This window comes from Triturus cristatus, chromosome 10 (assembly GCF_964204655.1).
Source record: "Triturus cristatus chromosome 10, aTriCri1.1, whole genome shotgun sequence".
NCBI lineage: Eukaryota > Metazoa > Chordata > Amphibia > Caudata > Salamandridae > Triturus > Triturus cristatus.
The window spans coordinates 1,022,588,837-1,022,612,618 of record NC_140593.1 but is presented as its reverse complement, the minus strand read 5'-3'; the positions used below and the strand labels follow the sequence as shown (position 1 = coordinate 1,022,612,618).

At 42.2% G+C, this 23,782-nt stretch overlaps 1 protein-coding gene across 1 annotated transcript in view; it reads left to right on the top strand.

The window, feature by feature from the left end:
- Positions 1–23,782, top strand: part of OTOA (otoancorin) — a 222,115-nt gene that overhangs the window by 7,146 nt on the left and 191,187 nt on the right. The window contains exons 3-5 of the mRNA XM_085631332.1: positions 11,164–11,399; positions 20,562–20,665; positions 22,916–23,022. Of these exons, the coding sequence (XP_085487458.1) occupies positions 11,164–11,399; positions 20,562–20,665; positions 22,916–23,022 (447 nt within the window). The remainder of the gene's footprint in view (positions 1–11,163; positions 11,400–20,561; positions 20,666–22,915; positions 23,023–23,782) is intronic.

Genomic DNA, 23,782 nt, shown 5'->3' with positions numbered 1-23,782 from the left:
TGGCATGGTAATTGGCTGAGACACAATATATCTCTGCTGGGATTCAGGCCTTAGAATCTTATGGGTATATCCAGGCTCGAAGACATGTGACAAGGGTTGCAAATGAAATCCTTCATGAAATTACTACAGGAATTTATTCTTCACAAGTCCCAATTCTTTCGCTACCTGCACTGCGACATGCCCTTGGATCCCACTGTGATTCCATAGAACCAGTGCCCGAATATAATCCACTGGAAGCCAAAATCCTACTGGGGCCTCTGGGGAAGGGAGGGGTATCACAAATCATTAATTCTCTGCTAATACACTCGCTGGACCGGTTTTGGGTGTTGAAGACGAGATGGGAGGCCTGGGTCGGACTCTTGGACGATACTGATTGGAGGGATGCATGTATGTCCCTGAGGGTCCTTGTCATCTCTTCAAGGCTTTGGCTTATTCAGTTGAACTACTAACACATGTCTCATCTCACACCTACCCACCTGTGGCATGCGGGCAAACTATCCTGCTTCCACTGTTCAGAGGAACAAGGAGACGTATTTACACGGTCTGGAGTTGTTCTGTCATTGTGACCTATTGGAAGAAGATCTTCAGTGTACTGCAAGTGTTCTGGGGAAACATGAGCACCCTTACCCCTATTAACGTTTTTTAGTATCCTTGATGACCCGGGATGGGGTAAGGAGATCGCACCTTGGCAGAGAAAGTTACCCTCCTCGCCAAGAGAGCCTTTGCTAAACATTGGACATCGGTGAATTGCCCAAACTGGCTACATGGCGAGGGGCAATGGACTGGGCTTCAAATTGAAGGAACTTCTATGCGGCCAGAGGGTTCTCACAGAAACATACCATATTTTGGGAGAAATGGTGGGCTTATTATGGGCTGAATGGCTAATGTAAAAATTTGCAATTGCCGAAACACGATATATACGTACTATTATATGCCAAAGCAATGTTTATACAAAACGATAAAACTAATAAAATCTTGATTTTAAAAAAACTATAATTATGAATATCTAGCAGTTATGTATCTAAACTTGCTGATAAGTCCTTGTCGTCTGAATATGGGGTTTGAACCTGGGCCGCAATTCCAAAGTCAGAAGCTCTAGCCAGTAGCCTTACATCACTCTGACTCTGGTCCAATTTTCTGTTAAATGGTTAGAACTGACTTACAGTGAAACATTTGCCATGGGGACACCAGGCAGCTAAGAATGTCTACGCAACAGCAGCTCCACCTGAATGTAGTCCGGGAAAGAGTGCAGAAAAGCAGTAGCAAACGTTCTGAAAGCTTCAAGTTTCAGATGCCTTAGGATGCAGGGCTGCAAATTAATGTGGTGTAATTCAAAATTGTAAAGGTTTCACAAGGTACTATGGTGTTTGCAGGGTTGACAGCCCCTACTATCATAATATTCAGTAAGGAGTAGGCAAATTACCCCCAATTGTGCCCAATCATTTGTTTAATAAAACATTTGAATATAGCACTTTTACTTTTTTAATCCATTAATAGTGTTGTAAACTATACAGAGTCCTGACAGGGTGAGTGTGAGAGGTAATGAGATGCAAGCAGGGGTAATGAGATGTGAGTGTGAGCGAGAGTGCCATATACAGATATGCCAGGCTTAAAACAGTCTAACATAAGGTCACTGGACACACTGCCAATGGGAAGACACAACATACCTTGCATTGCTTCACCTTTGAATTAAATATGTGCTTTGTAATAATCACTGCAGAAAAACTTATTTTGTAAACACTGGAAAACACAGTATTTGCCAATTTTTGGTGTTAGGCAGCTGAATAAACAATGATAAGCACTGGTTTCAAGAGGTTTGGAAAACACTGAGAAAACACCACTGCAATCCACAAAAATAAACCCTGAAACATGACAGCCTGGATATGTTATTTTACAAATACATTGTGGACTCTTAAAAAAAGGCTATTTGAAATGTAAGTAATTTATTCCAGACATAAATATAGACCTAAGATATAAAAAAAAATGTTACTAGTAAACATATGCTTTAATCAAATGTGCAAAATACACAGTGTAACTTATTCATGCAAACTTATGCGATTCCCTGTAAAAAAGAACATTGTGGCCATGTGCTGTGCTTCAAATGCCACTGGATTCAAGCAAGCCTGGTTGAAGACGGCTGAAATGCCAGAAACCGGTCCTAGGAAGCTTGTTTCCGGTCCAGGGAAGGCATGGCTTGGCAGTTCGGGCTGGACTGTTCCCATGAGGCACAGGATCAGACTGATTTGCACATGGCCATGTCCGAACTGGGGTGGCAGAGTGGGCTAAAGTACGGTGATGGATCAAACCCAGATCTGTTGACTGGGTGTGAGTGTTTGATTGGTTCTGATGCTCTGTCCATCACCACGCCCTTTTGTACCGCTTTTTCCGCCATAAGTTGGCAGGGTATGCTCAGACGTGAGTCCCTTGCTCACTTTGCCACTGGATTCAAGCAAGTCTGGCTGAAGACGGCTGAAATGCCAGAAACCGGTCCTAAGAAGCTTGTTTCCGGTCCAGGGAAGGCATGGCTTGGCAGTTTGGGCTGGACTGTTCCCATGAGGCACAGGGTCAGACTGATTTGCATATGGCCATGTCTGAACTGGGGTGACAGAGTGGGCTAAAGAACGGTGATGGATCAAACCCAGATCTGTTGACTGGGTGTGAGTGTTTGATTGGTTCTGATGCTCCGTCCATCACCACCCCCTTTTGTATTGCTTTGTTCGCCATAAGTTGGCAAGGTATGCTCAGACGTGAGTCCCTTGCTCACTTTGCCACTGGATTCAAGCAAGCCTGGCTGAAGACGGCTGAAATGCCAGAAACCGGTCCTAGGAAGCTTGTTTCCGGTCCAGGGAAGGCATGGCTTGGCAGTTCGGGCTGGACTGTTCCCATGAGGCACAGGGTCAGACTGATTTGCATATGGCCATGTCTGAACTGAGGTGGCAGAGTGGGCTAAAGAACGGTGATGGATCAAACCCAGATCTGTTGACTGGGTGTGAGTGTTTGATTGGTTCTGATGCTCCGTCCATCACCACCCCCTTTTGTACCGCTTTGTTCGCCATAAATTGGCAGGGAATGCTCAGACGTGAGTCCCTTGCTCACTTTGCCACTGGATTCAAGCAAGCCTGGCTGAAGACGGCTGGAATGCCAGAAACCGGTCCTAGGAAGCTTGTTTCCGGTCCAGGGAAGGCATGGCTTGGCAGTTCGGGCTGGACTGTTCCCATGAGGCACAGGGTCAGACTGATTTGCACATGGCCATGTCTGAACTGGGGTGGCAGAGTGGGCTAAAGAACGGTGATGGATCAAACCCAGAACTGTTGACTGGGTGTGAGTGTTTGATTGGTTCTGATGCTCCGTCCATCACCACCCCCTTTTGTACCGCTTTGTTTGCCATAAGTTGGCAGGGTATGCTCAGACGTGAGTCCCTTGCTCACTTTGCCACTGGATTCAAGCAAGCCTGGCTAAAGACGGCTGAAATGCCAGAAAACGGTCCCAGGAAGCTTGTTTCCGGTCCAGGGAATGCATGGCTTGGTAGTTTGGGCTGGACTGTTCCCATGAGACACAGGGTCAGACTGATTTGCATATGGCCATGTCTGAACTGGGGTGGCAGAGTGGGCTAAAGTACGGTGATTGATCAAACCCAGATCTGTTGACTGGGTGTGAGTGTTTGATTGGTTCTGATGCTCCGTCCATCACCACCCCCTTTTGTAGTGCTTCAAATGTGGGACAGGAAATATGCACGTGCCCTTCTGCAAAATGAACAAGTTCGATGATTTCCTGCCCCTACTCAGTGTTTTTTAAGGTTTCTTTTTTAGGATAGCCTTCAGTTTCTTCTTCAGATGAACCCAGGTGTTCATGATTTACACCAGATCTTCACAGGAACATTGAAGCATGAAATCTTGTGTTCTACTTTGGGAATTATCAAACCTGCTTTGGAATGCTGATTTTGCGAGAGTAAACAATTGCTTCTGTAATCTGGCCTTGCCAGCTCATTCCACACTCGCCTGCTTAACCCCATGTTTCTTTGTACAATCACCTTGCACACTCATTTGACTGATCCCACTTATCCTTGTTCACTCTCCTGTTTAATCCCACTTTTCCTTGCACACTCCTGCATATTGCCATTTTCCTTGTGCAATCGCCTTGCACATTCCCCTATGTAATGCCACATTTCCCTGCGCCCTTTTCTGCATAATTCCACTCCCCTACGTAATGCTACTTCTCCTTGCAAACTTTCCTGCATCAACACACAATTTTCACTTGCACAATCCACTTGTGTGTTCTCACTTTTCATAATTTAAGTGTATGAAAATTCCCGCATAATTTATACTTAAATCTGTGTATTTTAATCATACATAAATGCTCATCTGTCATGGGAGTTAGTAGTATATGGCGCAAGTTTTCATTTTGTTAAAAAACCCTATTTCCTGTGTCAGAACGTGTAAATGTAATGCATAGGATTTAGAAAGGCCAGTTTGAAAAATACATAAATCAACATCAGAAGTAGATTTATGACTTTTTGGGGAATCTTGGAGAAACCCAGGGGTATTCACAGTTTTCCACACACAATAAGTAATAGTAGGAAAGACAAAATATACGGCACAACCAAAACTGCAAAATATGTTAAAAGTGCCCTCACCCACCAATAGTGGCATGCTTCATCATTGGGCTTGCACTCAGTTCCCAAAAATTGGATTTTGCGCTAAGCGGAAAATCTTCATTTGTAAATCAAACGGGAATGTACATTTGCACATTCAACTTTTTTTTCCATAGGAAGTGTACTTTTCACTGTGAAGAACCTCCTACCGCCCCATTTATCATAGGGGTGTTTTCGATCCTTGTCCCCCAAAAATGTTACATGCGCTAGTGGATACCATAAATCCCATCATCAATCAGATCATTAACGCTACCTTCAGGCTAGCCAAAATCCCCTACAGCTGGAAATCTGCTGCTGTGAAGCCCCTTCAAAAAAAGAAACTTTCAGATCCCATGACCCTTTCCAATCTTAGGCCCATTTCATTGTTGCCATGCTTGAGTAAAACAGCAGAGAAACTTGTTAACATCCAATTTAATGATTTCACGCAAGAAACTAACATCTTACATCCCCAGCAATCTGGCTTCCGACAAGGTCATTCAACAGAATCAGTACTGTTGCACACCACTGAGTCTCTAAAACTTGCCATGGATCAGGGAAAGGATGCGGTACTGGTTCTGTTGGACTTGTCAGCGGCGTTTGATACTGTCTCTCATGATATTCTGAGAGATAGACTTGCATGCAATGGAATTGCGAACAATGCCTTGGCATGGATTACATCCTTTTTAGAAAGCAGGCATCAGATTGTAACATTAGGAGGTTACAAATCGCAAGAAAAAGGGTTGTCATCAGGGGCTCCTCAGGGCTCGGCCTTGAGCCCAACCCTTTTTAACCTTTATATGGCACCACTGCTTTTTCTGATGGACACTTATGATTTTGATCTTATGCAGATGACGCTCAACTGATCCTCACCCTCAATAAAAATTCTACAGTGGCGGAAGAAACATTTCACCACTGTCTAACAGCAGTGATGGATTGGATGCAATGGAATCAACTGAAATGTAACAGCTCTAAAACAGAGATTATGCTGTTTGGCAAGACCAACGTGTTCAGAGCGGTCCAATGGTGGCCGTCAAACTCCGCTCCACCTCCTAATACAGTAAACACTGTGAGAAATCTGGGAATAAAATTCAATCACAATTTATCCTTCCACAAGCAAGCTCTCGCTGTGGCAGGCACGTGCTTTCAAGTAATAAAGATCCTCAGAAAATTCTTCTATCTACTTCCAATGCCGGCCAAGAAGACGGTGGTAGTAGCCTTAATTCTATCTCGCCTGGACTACTGTAATAGTCTTTATGCAGGAACCAATAAAAAGGTCCTGCGAAGAGTACAGGTAGTCCAGAATGCTGCAGCGAGGCTGGTACTCAAACTGCCCAGAGACTCCTCCTCAGCAACAGCACTAAAAACTCGCCATTGGCTGCCTGTCCATAAGAGGATTCTTTTTAAGGTTCTGACCATCATTTATAAAACGACATAAAAAAACTGACCAGAATATCTAAATGTCAAAACTAAGCCATACACCACCCAACGCACTCTACGGTCATCTTCAGAGAACTTTTTAACAGTACCCAATTTTAAACTTACAACTAGGGGTGGAAAGACATTGGCGGTCCTAGGGACCAAAGCCTGGAACTCCTTGCCAACACAACTTAGACACACACAAACGGAACTCAATTTTAGGAAGTCCTTAAAAACCTGGATCTTTGGTATCCCAGATGACACTGTTTTGTCTCTTATCTAATGCTCTGACATCATAGTATGGGCCAGCTCTTCTTCTATCAGGTGCCCTTTCTTCCGCAAACAGCGCCAAGATACTCCTTGGAATGAACGTTGCGCTATACAAAAGTTATTTCATTCATTCATTCATTAATTCTTCGTTTTCCCATGCTTGTAAGGCACATACTCCTGACCGTTCATATGAGTGTTTTAGTGCTTTAATATGACAGGGAACTACCTGCAAAGTGTTAATGAATATCTACAAAATACAAGTTTGTTTGCCAATTTAAACTCATTTTTGCAGGGCGACACCCTCATATTTCTTAATGTTTTATTTAACAGTCTAATATAGCACTCATGCACTTGAAAGTATTACTGCGTCATACATATAGCTCAATAAAATACCCAGGGCCCGATTCACAAAGGAAAATTTTGAAGTATGAGCGAAGATTTACATCTCCACCTTATTTTTTTTACATGTTTGGAAAACTGTGTAAGCTGCAGGTTTCTAGACATACTATTGGGATAGACATGTGACATATCCAATGGGCTCCCATTACCCTGTACAGAAATCTACATATCATAAATTTGAGCACAAGGGAATGGATCCTGCTGTGCAATTGCGCATTGCAATTCTGGTTTTTTTCTCCATGGGGAAAAGGATTTTTCCTCTTCGATGAAACTCTTTCCCTACACCGCACTCCCTCCCCCCGCCAAATGTGGAGTCGTGTATTTCCCTTCTCATCCTGGTAGGAGAGTGGCTGAAGTAAGTTTCTGAGGTGGGAAGGAGTAGGATCAGAGTTTATGAATGCCCACCAACGTTCATGTTTATGTACATTAAAATCTACAAGGCAAACCATACCTTTTGCTGCCCATTTCCCACCCCATCCACACTTATGGCAGACAAATACATAGTAGTAAATCCCTTTACTCCTGCCAGGAAACCTTTATTGAATTCCTGCCATGCTTAAATAGAGTTATTTTTGGCCAGTACGTGTACTTTTATGGTCGAAAACACATTTTTAAATTAGGTCACAATATCTATAGCAGTAAAACAAGGATACCTACGGTCATGTGAGTGTTGCAAAAAGGAGCCGGATATAGACAGTGAAATGCAAACTCTGAAAGGAGATTCAATAGGACTGAAAACTGTGGGTTACTTGCAGTAAGGCTATCAGTAATTAAGGAAAAGTCAGAAGATGTAAGTCTTTGAGGTTTTCGACAGGAAAAGAGGATGACCTGAGTTGTAATGCTGTGGAGGAAGCAGTTACAGTAAGTAGTCACTGCTCCAGTAAGTGAATGGTTCAAGGAAAAGGGCATTCTAAATCCAGAGGCCTGTGTTTCTAGAGAGTTAGGGTTTCTGAGGCCTCTTTGACCACAGACTTGGGACACAGTTGAGATAAACCGGGTAAATTGGTTTAAAAAAAAAAAAACTATATTTATTAACTTTCCTCAAAAGACCATTGCTGACATGAATCCCTGGTTGTACACGGTGAGGTTTCAACATTATAGCAATAATATGCAAAAGAGGTAAGAGACTGTAGATCATTAATGGCTCCCAGGGCATACTTTTACAACAGGAAACGGGTGGATTGTTGAGATCAACTGCTTTATAAACAAGTCAACAGTCCATTTAGCAGCAGTTAATGGAACTCGCAGAGTAAGGGGATGATGTGGTGAAATCACATTAAGGGAGCCGGATAGTTTCCACACTTTGCCACCCTGTTAACATGATTTACGGTGGGATTAAGGGGGAAGCTATGACTCTCCATGCCATAGGAGACATGTAAGGCAGAAGCCTTCTAATTTTGGTGAGTCCTCTAAGCAGGAACTGGAAGGTGAAAAGAGAAGGCACAGTTCTTTGTGGGTTAAACAGACGGAAACTCTCGGACATCCAGTGCATAATGCCACCTTTCCCGACCCGAAAATTAGGAAGAAGGAAAGTGCAAGTTGAACATTTCATTAATTCCGGTTCTGTGGATAAGGATTTCAAAGCACTACTGTTTTTAGGTCTCACCTTGCGTTGCTGCGCACATGTGTAGCTCACTCGGTGAGATTTAATGCATATGAGTAATTTCTGAAAAGGGCTTGAAGCCCCGCCCCTTATTCCCATTGGCTTGCGTCACCATTTATGTTAAACGGTGCGCCTCCATTGGGAATAAGCTTTCCAGGGTGCCTCCATTTCCCTTTTCTGACCGGCCCACCCGGACTGGCTCGCCTGCATTACAGCTTTAGTGACGAAGTTTCTTATCAGAAGCTTCGTCACGCTGCCTTGCACGCGCCAGTTCGGCTCTTTGATTGGGCCAGACAAAAAAGCAGACAGGGCGCCGCGTGTTTATTTTTGCATCTCGCTTTCACTTTAACCCCTTCAGTGCCCATGACGAGCTGGTCTCGTCATGGGCCGCGGTTGCGCTGTGCCCATGACGAGACCAGCTCGTCATGAACCCCGCCCGCTAATACAAAGCGCGGCACAGGGCGGGGAAAGGGGCGGGCACTGAAGGGGTTAAAGTGAAAGCGCGATGCAAAAATAAACGGCGGATGCCTGCGTGTCTGGCGACCGCTTGTTTTTATAGCTGTGCTATCAACTGAGAAAAGACTACATTTATCCTAATCTTTTGACTCACTGTTTACATTGTTTTCTTATTTATTCAAAAGCCAGTTATCTAATTATTTTTACTTTACAAATTTTGGGATGCGTCATGTAAATATTTAGATTGTGTTACAAAATCATGAGGCACCAGTTTGTGAGGAAAGTGCTTCTGTGGGTGAGATATTTTTGCCATCTCAATGCCCTTAACATGCCTCTTAGCAAAAGTTTACAGTCAGTTGTCCTGTTCTGCTCTTCATCCTACCAAAGTTAATAAAAGGAATACAATTCATTTGAGTAACAATGGCAGGGTGCAGATGCCATTTCTATGACCAGAAACAGTAACAGCTCACAGTTTCAAGTTCTTACAGCCAATACCGTAATAGTATTCTAAATACATTGTTTTTAGAAAGAAGCAAAAATCAGATCAGTCACCATTACTTGTTTTGGTCTAAACCTACTCGCGGTTTGCAAAAATGGAATTTGCACCACATCAGGATGATGTAATATATCTTTCTACCTACCCTACCCATGCTGCGGGCACACAAATATCCACGTTAAAAAGACCTGAATCCTCCTTCGGGGACTTTATTAAGTAATACTTGCTTTAGGGGACACGTTTCAAAATGCTAGAAATATGAACTTTATTATTATTTTTTATTTACTCGCTGACGCTCGGCTGTGAACATGCCTGCTTGTATTGAACACATGCTCAACTTTAAAGTCTACATTTCAACAACTGCTCAGCCGCCAGTCCCCCTCTGCCCCCCATTCACTAGTTAAACCTGTAAAATTATCTCAGAGTTTTACTGTCATATCCTGTGATTATATATTGCCCATTATGGGCAAAGGAGGGGGTGCCGGGTGGTTTAGGGTTGCCACGACAACTCCAGGCTTGCAGAAGGAGGATGCCCATGTGCAGATGCAGACCTCCTGTCCATGCTGTCTGCGGCTTGGCCTCACTTGCATGGATGCGTGAGAGAAGAGCCCCCGCCTTATGTCTGATTCTGAACGTTTGGCCGGATTCCTATGTCTTTCTGGATGCCTTGGAAGCGCCACGCACTCTGCCGCGCCTCAGGTGGCAGCCTTTAAGCAGAATCCCCTACGTCACATCTGCGCCGACCCCTGTTCCCCCAAGGCGAATGTACGGTTCTCAGGATTTCTTCGCAGACACCCACAGTTCAATGGTCGCTCGTCAGCCGCATTCAGCCCCTGGGTGGTAACTACCCCGTTTCCCCGCTGTCTGTGGTGCGTCTTTTCTGTGGGTTCAAGGCCTGTGATCTTTCTGACTACTTTTATTTTCCATCCAGACTACAGTAGAGGCCTTTTCCTGGCATTCCTCTTCCTCACCTCGAAGGTTACCACCCAATTCCCCCATCTCCCCGTTAGTTAACAGAACAAGCATTTGCAATGCAATAGGTCTTGCATTTGCAACTGTATTAGCTATTGCATTGTAAATGACAATGCCCTTTATGTATGTCTTTTGACGGGTGCAAGTGGTGCATAAACACGCACTTTGTACTTAAAGTTGTTGCTTACAAGAAGCATGGCTAACACTAACTGCGCCCCTTTTACTGCCAGTCCCTAGTAAGCAAGGACTATAAGTGCAAATTGGGTGTTTACGTACCGCTTGTAAGTTTTCAAAGCATAAGTTAAAGGCACTGCCATTTACAATGGCAATAGCTAAAAGTCTCATGAATGCGAGACCTAGTGCATTGCAAATGCTTGTTTATTTGCTTACTAGGTTGCACTTAGGAACACATTGACCTCGGTGAGTCAGGCCTTTGTAGTGCTTAATATGTAAAAGTATTAGTGCCAGTACCCACAATGTCGCTCATAGGCCCACAGCTGGCACTTTTAAATGTCAGTGGTGACATATGCCAGGTTGGCATAGTCTTGATTCCAGTACCAGACACTCCCTCTTCCTTTATCTCTTTCTTACAAGTTGTTTGTCATCCCTTTTTACTTTTTTTGGCACAGTTTTTCTGTCTTTCCCTTTTCCCCTTTCCGTTTTTTATCTCTTTTGTTCTGGATCACAGTCTCATGAGGAAAAAATAAGTGCCAGTCCCCAAAAGTGAGTGCCAGTGGGTCCCACCTGGAACCACCGGATCAAATTAAGCACTGGTGGTCCTCAACAATACTTCCGGTGGGCCCCACTTGGAACCACCGGATCAAATTAAGCACTGGTGGTCCTCAACAATACTGCCAGTGGGCCCCACAGTGCAGAGTTCAGTAAATGTATTTCGGTAATCCTGATTTTTTATTTCCTCAGGGTATACCGGATGCCGTCGTGGATTTTGAACTGCTGAGGGAGAGAATTATACAGAGCCCCGGAGGACTGCGATCCCTTTTTCATTTAACTCTGGACACCTGCCTGCCAGCCCTAAACACGGTAGAATGTGTTGAAATACTAAGCCAGCTCCTCAGGTTGTCTTCCGGGCGCTATCTCCAACCCAGTGTCATAACAAGGCTACCCAGAGACCTGCAGGAAGAGCCCTTCAGAAACCTGTAAGAATATATTACCGACGCGGCTTTTTTTTTTTTTAGATCTTTAACTGTTTTGTAAGAAAATGTTTGATTTTGCATTTTCTTGTCATCATTCTTGTTTACCCAAAATATTTCTGAATAGTTTGATATCACGCAAGATACTCATTGTATTCGAAAATGTGGCAAAAGGGCTACCTAATTGTAATGCAAGCTGATAAGGTTGTCTTGTACCTCTACTATGCATTTTTGAATTCGACATTTTTCATAAAGGGCCTAATTCACAAAATTGTGTGTGTCCCATCTCTCACAAATATTCATTGGCCATCGGCTGAAAGGGGCCCTCCTGAAGAGTTGGGGTCCCACCCTGAAGGTCTGGGGCCCTTTGAAAGGTTGGTTGCCCCCCCACCCCACCGCTCCTGCGCCGCATGGGCTGCAAGGGCCTGCGTTTCGCACCAGGCTCGGTGCCTGGGTGTCCCTCTTTGAACTGTGTGCTCTTGAGACCTGCTCCTCATCCCTCCTGCAAACTCTGACTTTGAATCAAGACTTGCAACGACTTGCAAAGACTTGCAACGCACTGTTCAACAGTGTTGAGTAGATCTGGCACCAAGAGTCTAACTGTGTTTTATTTTTATTCTTTATTTTTTTAATTAATTATACAGCAATTACAATTACAACAAGCATTTGCAATGCAATAGGTCTCGCATTTACGCGAGTTTGAGCTATTGGCCTTTTAAATGAAAAATGCCTTTTATTTATGTTTTGGTTTTTAAAACATAAATAAAAGGCATTGTCTGTTACAAAGCCAATAGCTTAAACTCGCGTAAATGCGAGACCTATTGCATTGCAAATGCTTGTTCTCTATGACATGGGTTAAGTGTTGACCGCATAGGTTCTAAAAGTAAATGAACAAAGAAAAGGTGTAATAAAGACACCAAAACCACTCTACTTGTCAAAGTGTTTTTTTAATGCATTAATCTAAAACGCACGCCCAAATTTTCTGGTCCAACGGATCATATGTACAAGCACTCTTACCAATGGTGTCTGTACATATATGTTTATCATTTGCAGACGGCGCTTGCTATAAGTACATCATTTAGAATTTGTCATTCATTACATCTTGCTGGCGTGCTTTACTGACGTTGATGATGATTAGTTCCCCCTTGCAAACCTACACAGGGATTATCACGATTTCTAATCTCTCTTCGTCCTGATGATGTCGACCCTTATATAACTAATTTTATGGGGTCGAAATGTCGACAAGATACATGTTTCAGTGTTGTTCAACAGCAATTGTGTCCATATCAGTCACAAGTTTTGTAGATATGTTTTTTGTATAGCACTTGCACACTTTAAATTCACCTATTTAACTTTCACTGTGAAGTGGTATATTTGGGAGCACCATATTACCATAAAGTGTATGAAAAGAAAACTTTAACTTTCTTGTTTTTAAACTAACTGCATACATTTGATTTGATTATTGTTTAAACCAATCTTTTGATGGTTATGTATGCTGGCCAATGAAGTTGAGGCTCACACTTCCTCCTAAGGGACCATTGATGTATTTATACACTGATCAATACAACAATTACATCTCAAAACGAATGACAGTTCACAAACTAATCTCTGTAGAACAGTTTGTGGCTTGTGCTAAGTGCATCAAGCCCACTGTTTTTGTCTAGGCAGGGGACAGTCGATTGGTTGCTTCCATATGTATATTCGAGATGGTATGACAGAATACAGACACCAAAAGTATCATGCTACAAACATATCATAGCCAGAATATCGATTACCAAAATATCATGAAGGTAAGAAGATACAGGTAAGTATAGATTTACTGGTTTTAATTCCACATCAAAGTACCTTAAAGGTATATGTATATTGTCTAGGTGTGGATGTGGAGCTAAGTAACTCTATATTTACAATGTAAACTTACTTTCTCAATGTTTTTGTATTTTATATTCAACCCTAATATTTTTATAGCCCGATATTTGGGACTCAATATTCTGCTAATATACCTTAGATGAAGGATGTCACACTCAGTTGGCCAGTCCGTTCACCACCCACTTCCCAGGGCACAGAAGATCTGAATGTTATTTCATGTCACATTATTTTGATTTGAAATGCCTAGAGCCAGCAGGAGCAGAACAGGCCTCTGTGACAATGTACAGACCGAAAGTACATGGCACTTCCTTCCTTGTAGAAGCTGTTTGTAGTTCATGCTTGGCCTGTGGCTTGCTAGAAGGCGCACAGCTATTGGCACTAGTTAATTTCTTCTGTATCAAGAGCCAGGGTACACTTACCGGACTGAAATGTAAGCAGTGGATGCATAAGTGCCCCCTGAGTTGGTAGGCATTTGCATGTGTGTTTGCAGCCTGTTCTCTATTGCTACTCTGCAAAAGGATATGTTTTTGCCTTTTATGGGAGAATATCATAGATGTTTTCCCAGGTTTGGAAATAATTTGTGAATACCAGCAAGCAAGGATGTTTGTGAGTGCTCCTATATGTTCATGGCATTCCCACCTTAGAAAGTCTACACGAGCACCTCTTTTAAGACTCAGACCACTCAAAATCTGTGTGTAAATCTTTTATAGGTGTAAATCCATGTGTTGTGAATATCAAAATAAAAATTGTAAAAAAACAATGTTTAAAAAAAAGGCTACATGTGGTAGTAAGATGAAATCACTAGTGCAAACACCTTTGAGGAAACGCTCGATGAGGGAAATGTTTTGGAGTTAAATGTACTATTCACTGTAGGTGACGTAGGGTAACAGAGTCTGCCCAAAAGCTAATGTTTCGTATTTCAAAGCAGTATTACCTGGCAAGTAATTACAGCACAAAATCGGCATTTGGAACTTCTCTGAAATGTGCAATCCTTTGTCACAAAGAAAGGTGTTGAGTTATTTTATTTAGAAACCTGTCGTTGCTCATGCTTACCCGGTATGACGGCAGACGATCGGTTTTTCGGTCTGTTGTGCTGTTTCAGAGCCTTGGAGTAGTCACACTGCATTATATCGTGCTAAGTTAAAAGCTGCAACGACAAAACGCGTTAACACAAATACAGAACTCAATGCAAAAAACAAGCGGCCGCACAAGTGATTGCGATCGCGATCAAAGATCAAAGCGGCCGTGCGGCCACGAAAGTGAAAGTAATCGCTGAAAAGCACGGCGCGCGCGCCCGCGCACATGCACTGTAGCTCTAGGCTGGGCTGGTAGCACTTTTTGGAGCCCTCTCAATAAGTCTCGCCAGACCAGCGCAAGCGCTGGGTCAGGTGAGACTTAAAAACTTGCCGTGTCGCTCAGTTGAGGGATGTGGTTATGTAGAGAAGGTTCTGCCTCTTGACTGTGGCTTTACAAGGTGTTCACAACACATGATATGGACAAGTAAACAAAAATGAAACATCTCAATGAAAATACTTCTGTGGGTTTAAAGAAGGAAGACGTAGTGTATAAACCTCTAGATGTAAAGTACACAGTAGGGTTTCAAATCCCTTCCAAAGAAGTACCAACATAATATAACTATCACATAGATGTATGTTTGAGGCATAAAGTGGTAATGCTACTAAAGTGCATGCTACTGCCAAGGCCTTCGATGTACAACAAAAGTAAAGTACTATCATATGTTCTGGCTAATTAGCATCATCAAACAATAGGATCAGAGCAAATTTCCATTGTCTGCAAATACTGTCTATTTTCATTGATCAGTTAACACTCATTAGGATGTCAGCCGGACATCCTTGGTTCGAATTCCGACCGCTGTATTAGGATTACGGCGGTCAGAATTCAAACCGGCCAGTCTTTCCGGCTGGCTTCTGACAGGCTCATGGAGCCCATTGTCCAGTTGGAAACCTAACATAATCCTGTGCGGACTGCGTTCTCGCCGTTGGGATTATGATGTCGGTTCCCAACAGGCTTTCCATGTCGGGCTTTCGAGATGGAAAGCCAGTCGGAAAGCGACTTTGGGGGCCTTTGGGGGCCCATAGCAGGGACCCCTTCTACTTTCTGCTTCCGGTTTGGGTCAGAGGAGGCACCTATTGTGCCCCCTAGTAAATCCCTGCACTGGGTGGCAGGCACCATGAGGTGCCTGCCAACCGGTGCAGGGATTTACACAAACTCCCATTTCTCTATGGGAGCTTCTGCTGCCCGCACAAGCTCCCATAGAGAAATGGGAGTTTACCATGTGCTGTGGAATCGAAATACGGTGTTCAGAACCGCTGACCTACAGTCGTTTGGTTCCCACACCAAGAAAGTGTCGGTCGGAGGCAACTTCGACCAACATCATAATAGGGGCCTCAATGTTGTAGGTCCAATCATTATTGGAATAAAGGACAACAATCCTAATAAAGTGCCTATTAAAGTGCCAGTGTTGATAAAGTGCCTTTCCTCTACAAACTATTGCCAATTTCCCATACAGTCTGTAAAGTGGCACTCTAACTCATGAAAGAAAGTGTCATTGCATGAATATATACTTCTCCTCTATTGCAAAGAGAGCCAATTTTTTCAAAATTCACATATTCTCATTAAGAGTCTCAAGACAGTATCAGTGTGGAAGCTGACTTTAGATAACAATGGTGGCATCCATTTTGTATAATTTGACATTGTGATAATTCAATGACGATGGGAATTATATACAAATATAATAATTGCTTGAAATCAGGTGACAGTCTTAAATAAGAGTTAGAACTTTGCTTTTAGTAAGCTGCCTGTAACACAACACATTGCAAGGCATGCACAAAGAGTACATTTCCATGTTATTACATTTCTGCCTGCTTGCATTAGCAACAGGCCCTGTAGGCCTCAAAAGTGTATTCAGCCAAATCAGCTAATGTAGACCATTGTGATTGCATTTGGGCGTAAATGTAAAATTTAACTGTCTGGCTTTAGATACAGGGGACTTTTCATGTGCACATAGGGTAATTTCCAACGTATTCTTGTGTAACAATGCACTGTAAGTTTCTGAGCACAAAATGTTTCTTCACCACCTACCGGGACATGAGGGCCTAGACATGACCTGTTACCCAGACAAATTATAAGGATATGTTGTGGTCTGTGTCTATAAAGGCTTGTGTTTTACTTCTTCTATTAGAGCACTCAGCACCCATCTGAGGCTCCTGTGCACGTTAAATAAATTCTCCTTATTTTACTTAGGTTGCTGTGACGGAGTTATTTTTATTTTGGGTTCTACAGATCTTTTCAGTTTTCACATTAGTAAAGTGCATTATGATTCAAGAAGACTACATTCAGAATAAAAAGAAAGATAAAAATAAAAGATGTAAAAACATGTAAAAAAAATATAGAAACAGGGCATATCAATAAATCATAAAATGTCAAAATTCATAAATGGCTAAAAAACATCCTATTAAGATATAATTGTTAAAAACCAGAGGAAGCATTTAACAGTCGATTAGAGATGAATATATAGTTCTGCATCCAGATGATGTCTAAGGGGAGCCTCTGATCCCATTGAGATTATCAATCTTGATTCCATACTTCTCAGAGTCAATTCTCTATTACCCCCTCATTCTGCAGCATTTCTATGTTTCACATCATAATATGTCAGTTCTTGTGGGTTCCCTTCATGTGTCTTGCAGAAATGTTTTGCAATGGGGTAAGAAAAATCCTTTTTTTTGTATTGCTTGTAGATGTTGTAGGATTCTTAGTTTGACTTTAATCGCTGAGCTCCACACAAAAGATGTTCTGCATGTGCACTGTAATACATAAACAAATACATAGACCATGTGGTTCCTTTCATATGTGAGGTGTTCCATGAATTTTTCTTCTCTTCCATTATACAGTTTATATGTTGTTCTATTTACTCCATGCTCACATGCTTTACATTTAGCACATTTCCAGGAGCCTGGTTGATGTAACCTGGGTTTATTCATACTTCTTCCTACCGGCAAATAGACTTTGGACCAGCAAGTCTCCTAAGGAGGCCACTTTTCTGTAGGCGATTTTTGGATATTCAGATATGATTTCTTTCAGTGTGTCACCACATAGCAAAATTTTCCAATTTTTCCTGAATGCATTTCTTACTTCTTGATGCTTGATGTTATAATCTATGATTACCTGAGTGTCATTGTTTTCTTTTAAGTTCTCTCCTTCTGGTGACTAATAGTAATAGTTCTTCTCTCCTGTTTACCATAGCTCTATTTTTTGCATTGTAAAGAACTTCCACAGGGTATCCTCTAGCCTCAAATCCAGTAACTACTGCTACTGGATCCGGGTGGTGGGGCAGGAAGGACGGGGGGTTACAAAAAAAGAAAAAAAACACACAACTGAAAACGGCCGGCCACCGCCTGTCCTCTTTTTCCTGTCTCCGGTCCGGAAGCAGGAAGCAGCAGGAAGCACCTGGGCCCCCAGGCTCCCCAGAGCCAAATTACAACCCTGCAATGTAGAGTTGTGATTTGTCTGAGCGCCAAATGGGGAATGGAAGGCTGGGCATGTTCCTCACCAGGCCGCGGAATACAGCCTGGTGGGAAAGATGCAAAGTGCGCATGACTGTTGGCTGGCCCAAGAGGGCCAGCCAAGCAGTTGGGCGTACTTATGGAATGCAAACCACTCCTCCCCCTGTTCTGGCCAGTCCCGCCCCACCCGAGAGCCACTGACTGCAATAGGAAAACGAAAATGATAATAACAATACATTATTATCATCTTGTTTTTCCTTTTGAGCAGCGGGGCAACGCTCCTCCGCCTTAATGGAGGAGCCGACACTGCTCAATTCTCCTGAAAATTTCATTTGCCTATGTTTTGAAGTTAGAGGTTTCTGAACAGTTTCTCCTTGCTCTTAGCATTTCTACAAACGGGACACTACACTTTAGTATTTTGGGGTTTACACTATTGGCATGAAGGTATGCTGTTACTGTCAGTTGCTTTTCGATGGATTTTGCTACATGTTTTGTCCTCTTTGATGTACTTTGATGTCTAGGAAGTTTATCTGATTTTAACTAATTGTATATGTGAACTTGAGAATATATGTGTTTTGGTTCAATGATGAAATAAAGTCTTCCAAACACATACATCAACAATTAACCTTGTCCCCCAATTTATTATGTACCAGCTTTTCTCTGTTTTCTTCCTCTGATCCAACAATAACTACACAATGTCAACTGCTACTGTTTAATATGTATATATGTGTGTCTGTATGTATATATATCTATATATATATATATATATATATATATATATATATACAGAAAACTCCTCCGGAACGAAGAAGCAGAGGCCACGCAGGGATTTCCATGGAAGCAGGTACTTTATTGGCGATGACACGGCATAATGCATTTCGGCCACAAATGGCCTTCCTCAGATGCCCCAATGCTTGGAAATGTTGCCACATCCACGTTTAAATACATCCTGCTTCTTTCTCAATGGTGAAAAAGCACTCCACCCCCGATCATGTGACCGTACACCACTTGCCGGTCATTGGAACTGCAAGTCCCAGAGTTCTATTGTCCAGGTAGGTATTACGTGGGGGATTCGTTGGTTAAAGTGCACAGTGCACTAACGGAGGGCAGGGCAGCACGCGTTGTGGAAAGGAATCCATCTAATTCATTTAAACATTCCCGTTTCCACAATTTAAAAGCATATTTTAATCCTTGGGAGGAAGGCACTCACTACGAAGCATAGCACCCCAATTGTTGATAGAAGCTTGCTCGAACGTTTGCCTTCCTCCCAAGGATTAAAATATGCTTTTAAATTGTGGAAACGGGACATTCAACCTACGAAGGTATTAATGATATTCACTTCAATGGACTATCGTTCCCATAATGCCTTGCTTCTAAAAAATTGCACTGAGCCAAGCCCACTGAGGGAGTTTTCTCAAATAAAAGCACACTGGCTTGAAGTGAATCTTGAATGCCTGTTTTACTGCAGCCCATGAAGAAGAGGCGTTCCTGCCTCGAAACGCGTCGGCATAAAGATGGCATAAAGATAATCTATGGCACACGTGAGGCAAGCTGCATCGAGGCTAAAAGACACCTGTTGGTGTGGGGTGCTATCGAGTGACCTTTCGAATGCTGGGGCAAATTGGATGAAAATATATATATATATATAGACATATATATACACACACACACACATATTTAATTAAAAACACAGTTACAGGACAGCTATGGTTTGAATTAAAACCAAAAGCCATTGTAATTTGCAATTAATGGTTAGCTCTGCAATCCATAGCTCCAAAACATCCATGCAAACCATAAATCACAAACCAAATGCAATGCCTTTGGATTTACCTTTGATCTGAGATCTGAAATTCCAAGATACTGTGAGGTCATAATCATTGCATTTGGTATCCAAATTATGGTATTTAAACTGTGCTTTTTAAGTGAATTTGTCTTTTTCTTTTAAACATATATTAAGGTTTTCTAACCAAAGCTAACCATAACTTCATTTTAACTTTATTTTTTTGCACAGAATATCTTTGGTTTATACCATAGCCAGCAGTTGGGAGCAGGGCCTGGCATCCAAAGCCCTCCCCTGGTCATCCAGCCCCCTATGCATACAGACTTTGGAGGCTGGCTTATTCTTTTTCTTTTAGGTTTGCAGGCTCTAAATTGGTTTTACAGACTCACACAAACTTTTTGACCTTTGTTGGATCTTGTGCAGTCTACAACACTATGCCCCAGAAGCAACTACTGTACATCCTTCCTTCAATCCCATCTGCCACCACAGGGGCCTCAATCTTCACCATCTGGTTCAATCATTACCTTCCTCGCGGCTCCCAACTTTACATCAACAGGCCTAGAATTTCAATATAGAGTACAAACCTGGTTGCAGCTAGGTTTTGTGAGCTCACTGTGAAAATGTATATAGTTATTGATTGCTGTTTTATGTGATTCTTCTTATTCTTCCTGAGTGTAGCAAATAAAGCAGTGTTTGCTTATAATTTAGGGCTGTGAGTACTGCTATGATACTGATGTATAGGCCGTGTGTGTAGTTAGTTGCCGGGAATTTTCCATTTCTCGTGTTGTGTAAGAACAGGCAGATGCAAAACTACATAACTTGGCAGAAGAGCCAGAGTATACAATGATGTATTGGGTAACCTAGGAGAAATACTTCTGATGCTTTCATTTGTCATCAATGAAAACCGGTGGCAATATCTATAACTTTACTGGTATAAAGGGTATACAGCATGGATAAAGGGTATACAAGTCACCTAACTTCCCACTGTATTCCATTTAGATCTTCAGTGTTCAAGGACCTCTATGACAAAATATCGGCAAGCACTCGGCGGGCATTGTATGAATGGATGACACTGATACTCCAGAAATCCCATAACTTTAGCAGTAAGTAACAAGATACTCCAACTCTCTCCACACATGAGGGAATTGTATAAGATCTCTTTTACATTCCAAAGCAGTAGGACAAATGCAGATTTGTTTGTTTTATTATTAACCTCTGTTTAATGATGCACCATAGTGCAGTCACTTTGGAAATGTTTGGTGTATCAGAAGTATACGGGATCCACTGTTCATCTCACACAATGCACTGATTCCAGACTTGGAGTGCCCAAGCAAAATGAACTATTATTCAGTTCCTGTGAGTGAGCATGGCCATGATCTTGGAGGTGGGATGCTCATTCTAGCATTTGATCTTACATCAAGATCTCATGTCTGGAAAATTAGGACTCCCCCATGCCACCTTTTTATCGCGGCTGTGTTGCTGGAACTGGGTTGCCCAAAATGCATTTGTCTTCGGCCTTGTCTCCAACAGTGGACACCTTCCACTTGATCTTCTTGGTGGTGTGGCAACAGTTGAGCCCCACTATTGACTTCAACATAAAGAGTGCATCTCTATTTATGTATGTTATGATTGCTATACCCCTTGTGGAATGAACCACAAATATGGGTATTTAGAGGATTGTCTTTATTGATAGATTGATTATAATGGTGGTGTTTGCCCAAAGTCTTGTTAAATGATTACAGCTATTTTCAGTGAAATCCCACCTCGCATGGCTATTTATTTATGGACAGTTTAGCCATTGTTAAAGTGACTGATCATATAGTTAATACAGCCGTGCTCTCCAAAGCTCTGCCGGTTCTTCACTGTTTGTCTACAAGCTGAGACAGGCCTCACAGTGGACAGACAGATATTACAATGTGTCCCTCATGCTGTGTGGGGTACCATTACATTCTCCTCCCTTCAGATTAGTTTGAGATCAAAACACATGGTGGACACGTTCCCCTCACTCACAAACCTTTTGTCCTCTAAGATGGCATGTTCTTCATTGCTAATGCCAGGAAAGGATAAAAGGTAAGAGAACCATTCTAAAGATGCCACAACCTGTACACTTTTAGAGGACCATATCAGCAAGAAAGGATATATGAGGACTAACTGACAACCATATATGTTTGAGCTATTGTTTAACCAAAACACAATTTTTTAGTGGCAACCCTTTAAAGAGAAATGTGGGCCCAGTATAGACTGAGTAGGAATAGTCCAATGCTGTGTAAAGCTGGTGGCATTGATATCCAGCTGGATTTGTGCTGATGGACATTGTGTTCAATGGAGCATCTTGATGATCTCCAAATCTTTCCGTATTTACTTGGCAACGACACCATAAGGTTCATGGTTGTTTCCATTCAATAAGACATTTGTCTTGTGTCTTCTCCTAATGAATGAAACTGAGAAGTAAAGTAGTCCAGGCTGTGAAGAAATTAGATTATTTATGGTGTAATTAACAGTATGTAACACATACATATTTGTGGAAATATTTGTAGAACTTCAAATACTCTGGAACCATATCTAAAACTCGGAATAGAAGGGGAGTGGACAGCTAGAAGAAATTGGTTTGTTGTTTATCCATGTGCATTCCAAGAAAACGCTATGTTGATTTTAGAACTACTTTTACTTGGACAATCAAATGAGTACAAACATAGAAGAGGGAATATGGTGCCAAAAAGTAGTATAGATCACTATACTCATTGTGTTAATCTAATAATGGTTATAACAGAAACCACTCCCCAGAGAGGTTATTTTAAAAACAAGCTTACTAGCATTATTCCGTGATGATTTTAACGTTGTTAACAATCAGTCATTCTGTGATACACAGATAATACGAATGATGTGAGAGTAGCTACCTTGACCTCACTGTCAAATTGAAAAGTTTTTGAATTGTTTGTATCTTCTTTTTATAAGTTCAACATAACACTCTAAATCTTAGCATTCCAGATGCTCAAATTTGATTGACTGCATTTATAAATGCCTTCTTTAGTTTGGGAATGATTGAGTGTAAATTTGGTCTCAATCACCACTGAATAACACCAATAATTCAGTTTCTGAAATAACACCTGGGAGTGGTTTGCTTTGCAATACAGATACCGATACTGGTATGGCTGAAAGAGTTGCTCTATATTTTAGTAATAGGGTTGCCCTATATTTTAGTAATATTAGTTCAATGAAAGTAGTACTAACTGCGGCATTCAGTGTGCTAACTTAGAAATAACAATCTTATGCACACAGAAGCATAAACAATCATTTGTGTTCCTGATTTGAATTTTGTGGATTATAATCAGCGTATTTTTTTAATTGACCAGAGTCTAATGCAAATTCATCATGGGTTAGTGCCGAAAGCCTTTGGATCATGGGAAGGTACATTGTTCATCTCCCGCTTGAAGCGATTCAAAACATTGACCTCAATGATGTAAGTTGGATATTGTATATTTGTTAGTGTGTGCCAATGTAGGAGTAAGAAGCGCATTACTCCGTTTTTAATAAGGCTCTTATAAATGTAAACGGATGCCATGTAGAAGTTAGCCGATCAGACAGATTTCGGGCTCTAGCTCAGCCGGCATCTAGGTAAGCTTGGCAAACATGTACATTTTTGAAAACGAGATGCCTAGGGAAATCCACGATGGGGTGACTTGCATGACTCTCCCAGATTATTTTACCTAGAATCCCTTGCAAAACTCGCACTTCGACTTAAAAAACACTTTCTCCTCATATTTCTAAGCAGGAAAGTTCAGGAATCTGTAGGGAGCAATAAGCTTCCTTCCGACCAGCATTCATCTAAGTCTTCTGATAAAAATGGTAGCTCACGGGGGGCGTGGCCGGCAACATGGCCGAGTAGGACGTGCCTCGGCAGAGATCCGGCCAGAGCGCCACAATCCATAAGAAATCCTGCAACCTGACATTGTTTTTTGAGAGATATATTTTCTCACTACCATAGAACCTCTGCACAGACCAGATAATCTGCCCTCTGAGGCTCGACTCGGGAGAGTCCAAGTCTGAAGAGCATGCCGGGGCCTGAACGGCGGAGGAGACCGCGGCCTGCGCAAGGCCGCAACACTGTTGGCGATTCCAGGGATCCCCGCCATACACATCTAGAGACCCCGAGAACAACGGCCAAGGTTGGGCGAACGAGGGGCCCTACCGGACGAGTTGTGGCGAGCGGACGGATGTGC